Below are 8,656 nucleotides of genomic sequence, written 5' to 3'. Positions count from 1 at the left end.
AGCCACCATTCAAATTAGCGCCTTCTTGAGCACTCTCCAAAAGATAACTATGTTCCACAAGGATGCTTTCTGTTATAGAAAATGAATTAAATCACTTTGGTTCTGGTCCATATAATATTCACCTTAGAATACAAAGAAAGTTTTCCGTTATACATGTACATGTATTAAAGACCTACAGTAAAACAATATTATTACATCCTTCATGTAATTAAAGACTGCAATCAGCTAAAAAGAAAAAGACTCAGGTGTACAGCAACAAGCACAAGTTAGAATACTGTTATTCACTAGTATCCATTTAACCCATTCCCAATTTAAGTGTCCCCACAAATCACCGAGTAAAATCGTCTGGGCTTTAAGCCTGAGTAAAATCCATTAAGTCTGTCTCACTTCTAGCAGTTCATCATGGGTTAATGGGGATCGACATACATAAAAAAAAGAGCACAAAACGCGCTGATAATGGGGACATAAAAATTAATGTAAAAAGAGTTTAACCCATTCCCAACTTAAGTGTCCCCATAAATCACCAAGTAAAATCGTCTGGGCTTTAAGCCTGAGTAAAATCCCACTGAGTAAAGTCTCACTTCTAGGAGTTCATCATGGGTTAATGGGGACATACATACAAAAAAGAGCACAAAATGCGCTGATAATGGGGACATAAAATATAAAGAGAGTTTTCCATTATAAGACCTACATCAAACCAATTACATGCAAACTATGTAGACAATTAGCTAAAAAGAGAAAGACCAGTCACAAGTGTAAGCATCAAGTACAATAATACGTACTGGTATCCAATAACCCATTCATACCGTCCTACAGTGCACTGCTCCTGTCAATTGCTGAGTACACGTAAAATCATCTGGCGTTATATATAGCCAGAGTAAAATCTTAACCCTCACTTCTATAAGGGGCGTTACTAAACACCTGGAATGGAACGGAATGGAACGGAATATACCGGAATAAACAAAAATAAAGCGGAATATACCGGAATGAACCAAAATATGCCGGAACAAGGCAGAATGACTCTGGAATAAAACCGAATGACACCAGAATGAGACGGAATAAACAAGAATGGTACCGGAATATACCGGAACGAGGTGGAATGACAACAGAATAAGGCAGAATAAGGCAGAATAAACCAGAAGGACACCAGAATCAAGCTGATGAGCGTGGACCGGGATGACAAGGAACAAAAAGTAATTTTTATCATTCCATGCAGACAGTGAATGAATAATTGTTGCAGAATAGAGAGACTGACAAAAAAACAGTTTACATTAAAAGGGGAAGTATAAACATTAGGCTTGCTGAACGAGTCACGATATGTTCTCACAATCCTTCATGTAAATATGTTATCAACGATCGATCTTTTTTCTGTGCTTCTGACTTCTATCTTCAAACAAGGAAACAGTGCGTTCAGGTTCGATGGCATTATTGACAACAATCGAGAAGAGAAAAAGAGGCTTCCGGCCATTTGCGCGAATCTATTTCCGTATATCTCCATCACGTGAGGGTCGTGGGAAGTAGGCAAGCAGCAACAGTAATTAGTTTCTGGTTCGCTGAACTTGATTATGATTGGTCAATACACAATTGACCTGTCAGAATGAAATCAAAATGTTCACGGGTTTTCTGACTCGCACAGTGAAAACCACCTCCGAGATCCATAGACAAAAACAATTAGAATGACATTCTGTTTCTCTTGCTACTGTTACTGTCTGTACTTGACACGACAGATATACCTGTCAAATTTTTCTCGTGATCAAAGTGTTCCAAATGTTACAAAAGGCAAAAACACATGCAATTCCCTTTTAGGGAATCACATGACACAACAAAAGCTGACTGAAACAACCGAAAATCCGTTAGCGCTAACTAAAACACCAAATGTTGGCATTTTCAGGTTCATTCCAGTTAATATTCCGCTTTATTTGGGTGTCATTCCGCCTCATTCCGGCTCGTTCCGGTATATTCCGGTACCATTCTTGTTCATTTCGTTTCATTCCGGTATTATTCCGTTCCGTTCCATTCCGTTTATAAAAAATTAGTAACGCCCTTCTAGAAGTGAAAGGAATTGGGCTAATATGAAAACATTAAATTAATAAACTTACAGTAATTGTTAACTTAAAGTGTAAAAAGTGAAAGATGAGATTTCCAGTGTGAGCGGTGAAATTATCTTCCAATGTTCCCATAAAGTAACTTAAATTCACTTCCATCAGGTAATGGTTGAATGGTTTACTGTGAATGAGTGTCATGTCCCAGGACTTCTAAATAAAATTATTAACTACATGTATGTGCATGAATTTTGTAAAAAATCATTACATTCCTGAAAGATAAGGGAGCAAATGTTCAATTCAAGTTTATTGCTTAAATTTTATACGTGGATCCAGAGTGTGTGCACTGGTATATTGTTCATCCTCAGTGTAAAAATCTGTGAAACTCATGGATAATGTTCAAAAAACCAGACAAAAATAACTTGAAATAATAGAAATTTACCAGTGAGTTACTTAAGACATTCACTATTCTTACTCATGAGCACATAAAAACTGCTATAATTTAATCCATTAAAAGACATTTCATTACCTTCAGCATGCAGGTTGCGCCACGGAAGGTCTTTCACTCCATAGTCATAGCGTAATTCCTCACCAATCATGATATCCCGCAGTGCATAAAGTGCAAGATAAATCAATGGTCCCTCTTTAATTTTTCTCATCGCACAATTGCAATTGGGTTTGTTTGGAAATGCATCATTAACAAGTCTTCCAAGTCCACTTGAGAATGTGGCATCAACACTGGAAAATAATTGCATGTTCATTTCTTTTTTTAATTTTTAAGGAATTAGTTGCTCTTATTCCTTCAAATTTGTACTGTAATTTAATACTTTTGCTTTAACTAAACTGAAGAACTGTATTCTTACAAGTACTTAAGAATAAAACAAAGATAATATAATAATTATTTCAGTAAATCACCATTCGCGTTACATCCGCTTAAAGCCGCCATTGTCGTTTAATTAAGTATTCTACAATGTCTACCGAATAAATTCTATGTCTTTCTACTGCCCCCTGAAACCTTCTAAAGATATGTGGAGAGGGCAGACTGGCAACACAGACAATCTTTAGCAGGGGAGTGATAGGAAAGACTCTATTAAATGTGCAACTTTTCTGATTTCCGACACAGGAAAATGAACATAAAATGGATAAATGCTACTCAGATTCCAACTGGACTGCCATATATGGCAGCCCAGTAATAATACTAATTATTAGATTTGGCAAGCATCACAGAACTATTGTCAGCAATATATTCCACTAGTTGTCCTCAAATAATATTTACACACAAGCTCAAAGCATGTGTATCATTATAGTAACTAAATAAATGCCCATATAGTATGTGAAAACATTTTCCACCCAGGCATTTTTTACAGACCATTTTTAGAACCACTTAATTTGCAATGCCAGAGAAGATGTTAAATTACGGCAAATTAATTAAAAGTGGCATTCCTCCTGCCTTCTTTAAAATTGCTGGTATTGTCCAATTATTCCCAAACATCCTTTATTAGCTTTTCACAGAACTCATAAAAGTTGAGTTGAACAAAGTTTATTTGTAAGTATTTAATTTGAATTAACAAAAAAAAAACTAAGTTGTAGAGTACCAGTTATTGGCAGATCAATAAAATTGAGAACTTTTTTCATGTGGGGAAAATATCTAAGCAGCGAAATGTCTTACCAAAATCTCTTTGAACCTTCGTTAAAAAAAAAAAGGAAACTTCCTAAATCTTCATCATAAGATTGTTGCGGGGAAGAGCCTGCATCGGGTGAGATAAGTGCTCCGTTGTGTTCCAGCAGAAACGGACCCTTTGAAGCTTCCTTAGTTGTGAACACTCCTCTCCCTAAATTAAAAGGTATCAAAAAACGTATTACCGCAGCACCCTAACAAGCATTTGAAATACATAACTCAGGGTACATCGCTCTAATGACACCTTTAATAGTCTCATGCAGTGTCAAAGAGTAGGAAGGGCATCGGGACATGGAGGCACAGAATGAATTTTCCAGAAAAGGAATTAAATGGTATCATTTGTGAAACGTATTTGAAAGGTAAGAGGCAACTTAATTGTTGAAGATCAAAAGCCTTTTATTTCTCTCATTGTAATTTTCCCAATCTTTGAGTCTGGTGCATGTACAGTTGTCCCATACCATAGCCAAATCGTATCATCACTAAACAAAAAAGGAAGTAAGTGAGGAACTAAATGCGCAGTTACTAAAACAAGGAATGATCTAAAATGATCTAGAATGACCTTAAATGAGCTACAGCGGTATCCATAAAATGACATAAAATGACCTACTCATTTTAGATACTGTACAGTTGTTGTTGAGCTACGTAACAGTAGCTCATTTTAGGTCACGTTAGATCATTTTTAATAGATACCGCTGTGGCTCATTTAGGTCATTCCTGGTTTTTGTTAACTACAAACTAAATGATGTCCAAAGCCTCTTAATATCACTATCCAAAATCATTATATTATACAGATTGAATGAAGATTAGGCAACTTTTAGTTTTCTGTTAAAAATTCAATTTGTTGAGGAAACTTTGAAGTTCAGGAATAATAAATTTATTAATCAAAGGTATCAGAGAAATAGGGAAAAAGGAATTATAGACAACAATTTCCTCAGTCAGCACCTGTCAACACAATTAACACCAACAAACAGCTTTGTTGATATGTATAATACATGCAGTTTTTCACAATTTTTTTCCTGGTTAAATTTTTTTAAAACTAGTTCAATTTTAATTTCCCTTTGTTTCACATATTATAATAATGAGTATTAGACAAAGAAAAATTAAAATTGAGCTGGTTTGAAAAATTGTAAACCAATAAAAAACTTCAACAACAACTGTCAACATAGCAAAAGTAGTCTGCTGAGAGGACATGTCCTTTACTGATAATGAATGTTAAACTGATTGAAATTGTCTATTTGGGTTTTGAATTGTTAAGGGTCTTTAATATTGACATGAATGCTTTTCTAACTTATAAAAACAAGGTGGCATGACAGGGTGAAGGATGCCCATGTCATTGCTACATGTATGTTGGAAACTATTTTTGTGAGATTAGTTAATGTAGTTGTCAGTAAGTGCCAACAAGTAAAATTGAATAAATTAATGGAAAGGAGATTATATGAAAGAATTCTCACTAACCAGTACAGTTCTAAGCAATTAATCCCAGAATTCCCTTGTGAAATTCCCAACTTTTCCCACATATGCAAATACGCCAAGCCTGAGAAGCTTGGAGTTCTCAGTAATTTCTAGAAATTGACGAATATGGTCTCTCAACGGGTTTGGAATTCCTAGGAATTCCAAGTTATGCCATTAAAAGAACTCAGTGAGTTGGAACTCTCGGGAATTTGATGGGACAGCAGGGAAAGGTCCTTTACAGCAGACAAAAATGCAAGCAGCCATTTTCTTTATAGTTCTGTCTGGTTTATCTGAAATGTGTCCACATGTGCATACACTTCTATTTCTCAGTTATTTCAAGCTATTCTTCTTGATTTTTCTGACCTCGTTGAAGAACATTCCAGCTATTGCCCAAAATTTCAGTCTAATTCCAAGTTTTTCTCATTTATTCCAAGATATTCCAAGAAATTCCCAGAAATTCCTAGTAATTTAATAAAGCTAATTTGCACAACTTGAAATTCCTTCTGTGGGAATCCCAAGTCTGAATTTACCGTGATGTCATATTTGATGAAACGTTAGAAATTTGTCACTTAGAAAGACATATATCTATTGAAAAATACTACTTCAATAATATAAAGCTACTCAAAAAAACCTGGCATCATGGTTTGTCCAGTCTTACTTGAGTAGGAAAGACTTAAATACTTACTTACATGTACTTCTACTTACTTTCAAAACAGAACAGAACATAAAAATTTTGAGACAAATTTACAAATTTATATTTGTTACCCACAACTACATAGCGTGGCCAACAACATAACATAGTAGAACAGGCTTGATAAAGGAAAAAAAAACAGTCATGACAGAGCTTTACTGGCTGTCAGTAAAGCACAAAAATGGGGAAGAGAGGGATTCCAATAAAGTGAAGAGCTGCAGAAAATCAAGAAAAAGGATATAGTAATTAATGCCTGGTGTGCACCTCCCCTGTGAGAGCCCTAAAACTCATAAATAGGTGAAGAAATTATCACTGCGTTTATTTGGTTTTAACAAAATGGGCCGTGTAATTTAGGCTTATTTAAAATGCACCATAGAATAATTCACATAGTACATGTTGCAATTGGTTAATAGCTGTTTAACCCATTGACTCCTACAGGTGTAGGGGTTCCCCATTGACGAGTAAAATCGTCTGATGTTACTAAGTATGGCCTGTTTAAGGGTGAATGGGTTAATATTAATAATTATACATGTTTTAGCCAGTGAAAAAACAGTTTTGGTGTTATTTTTCAACGACACACTGGCTTACAAATGGGAAAGAGAAAATACATATTCATGTTATTGCCAATAAATTTGCCTTTATCATCTGCATTTGTCTTGTGTTTGCTTGCCTGAAGTAAATTATGATTTTACAAAAGGAATAAAACTTAACTAATAACTACTGTGTTTGCACAGGCTCATACAAACCCGATGTCTGACATTTGCTGACTGAAGACTGCAGACTGACTCTAAATCACAATTATTGAAAGCTCACCATTTTAAAACGGGTTCTTAGACTTGAATAATGTTTATCAGCACTATTTGAAATGGGTACTTAGACTTAAATGATGTGCTATTTGTAGGCAGTCTGCAGTCTGGAAATGTCAGACACCTATACAAACCTCAGTGAGCTTAGGAAATTTCTTGGGCAGGTACAAACCTGTAGTCTCGTGTTTGTATGATCTTCTCTCAAATTCTTCCAAACACACCCGAGTTTATATGAGCCTGTGCAACACAGTACAAATGTACTTCATGTGTTTTACTTGTTAAACGTAACTGTATGAAGTACAGACTATGTATACATGAAAGTCACACATTTGAATTGCCAAGAGAAGCATTCATATGTTAACGAAGTCTTGAAATGCCCAAGTCTGCAGTTTTGACCATGTGCCTGCAGGTTTAAAATCCTCTTCCATTCTTTACTACTGCTTAAGTATCACAATTGTATGCCCTAGAGCATACAATTGTGATAATCCCTTTTAAGACTCAACATGTAATATAACTGTCTTCTCACCAATAAAGTTATTGATGAATCTCTCTTCAAAGCCTTCTTGGTCAATGCCTTCCGTGAGATATCTTGGCACAAGTTGTTCTTTCTGAGGAAGAAGAGTCATAATGAAGTCAGCGTTGACACCTACGTGCATACACTGAAGTGAAGTGAAGTGAAGTGAAGTGAAGTTATTTATCTTTCCCTAAGGACTTTGCAGGACTAATTTGCAATGCTTTGTGGGGGACTTTGGCCAGACTGATTATTATGCAGTTTACAATTAATTTAGAAAGTGAGAGACGCCCCCATCCAGGCAAGGTCAGTCCACAACACTCGGGACAATGTGGTCAACCGACAACACTAAAAGGGAAAAATGGTAATACTGTTCAAAAGAGAATTAATGAATGTAAGAGAAAGACGATTTAGCCCAACCCACTCACAGGCCTGCATTGCAATTGTAGGCGTATTTTACACGAGCAAGTGCTACAATCTTGGACATTTCAAATAGAAAATGAAGACCACCCCTCCCCCAATTTCAATGATGAAAAACTGGCGGTCTTCACTTGCGTGCGGATTCATAATTGATTTTGGGTGGAGGTGGGTACTAATTTTTCATTTATTGTAGATATAGTACAATACATGCCATTACAGAAAGCGTGTGAGCCCCGCCTTGTTCCCTCAAAATTTCATGAAAATTACCTGAAGGGTAGCTTTCTTCGTTGTTAAGAAAAATGAAGAAAAACAAACATTTTATAGAAGCTAGCCATTCTCGAGCCAATACGGTAAAGATAAAGTCTGCATGCGAGCCAAGTGGCCCATCAGGCCGGAGCTTATCCCAGTTTCTGAGGCATGAAGCGACTAGGAGTATTTGTACTCCCCCCTGGATAGGATGATAGTCCATCGCAGGGTTACCCCCAGCATTAAATTCGCCAGACCGTGAGAGTAAAGTGTCTTGCTCTCTCGAACCAGTGCTTAGGCTTAAACAGTGTATCAATGCTAAAAACCCACAAATGCTCAACTTTGGGTGCATTGGAACGTTTTTCTCCGTTGATTTTTGCTTGGGTGACGCACTGTCTCTACTTGCTTCTTAGTCCGATAGATTGTATGGTCGCCATATTGGATTGGCAAGATCGAGGAAAGCATGGAGCGAGTAATGAAGAACAAACCAGTACGTGGGAACGTGGGAGGGGCTGAGAGACTGATAAACTTGGTAAAGGGATGGGGTCAGGAGGAGGTCAATTTTGCTTTCCTCCATCTTGCCAATCCAAGATGGGTTACAATCACCAACTTTTGACGACAACGAGAGAGACAAATGTTGATCTTTCATTCTCTGTTTTTTACTCTGAAACCGCTCGTACCAAGTTATTTTTGGGATACTTTGTCCACACTGTACGACGCGACACTAGTGTTAACACTACTCTAGTGTCAACTCTCGAAAGCGATCGCAGCCGTTTTTTGCTTTTTTGAATCCCTAGGGGAACACTTGGT

At 36.6% G+C, this 8,656-nt stretch overlaps 1 protein-coding gene and 1 long non-coding RNA gene across 4 annotated transcripts in view; both read right to left on the bottom strand.

Moving 5' to 3' along the window:
* LOC138024241 (uncharacterized) overlaps positions 1–3,791 on the bottom strand; it is a 38,133-nt gene extending 34,342 nt beyond the window's left edge. For all 3 annotated transcript variants that reach the window (XM_068871391.1, XM_068871383.1, XM_068871401.1), the window contains exons 1-3: positions 3,712–3,791; positions 2,572–2,780; positions 1–69 (exon numbers count right to left, since the gene is read on the bottom strand). The exon at positions 1–69 is cut by the window's left edge and continues 194 nt beyond it. In XM_068871391.1, the coding sequence (XP_068727492.1) occupies positions 1–69; positions 2,572–2,701 (199 nt within the window). In that variant the 5' untranslated portion in view covers positions 2,702–2,780; positions 3,712–3,791. The remainder of the gene's footprint in view (positions 70–2,571; positions 2,781–3,711) is intronic.
* Positions 3,792–3,825: 34 nt separating this feature from the next.
* On the bottom strand, positions 3,826–8,267 carry LOC138024281 (uncharacterized). Its single transcript, XR_011126955.1, has 3 exons — positions 7,868–8,267; positions 7,196–7,277; positions 3,826–3,874 (listed from the first exon to the last, which is right to left on the bottom strand). It is a non-coding gene; the product is annotated as an uncharacterized lncRNA (long non-coding RNA).
* Positions 8,268–8,656: the final 389 nt, after the last annotated feature.

Source organism: Montipora capricornis, chromosome 2 (genome assembly GCF_036669925.1).
Source record: "Montipora capricornis isolate CH-2021 chromosome 2, ASM3666992v2, whole genome shotgun sequence".
Lineage (NCBI taxonomy): Eukaryota > Metazoa > Cnidaria > Anthozoa > Scleractinia > Acroporidae > Montipora > Montipora capricornis.
The sequence above is the reverse complement of the archived record's forward strand: the minus strand, read 5'-3'. Positions and strand labels throughout refer to the sequence as shown.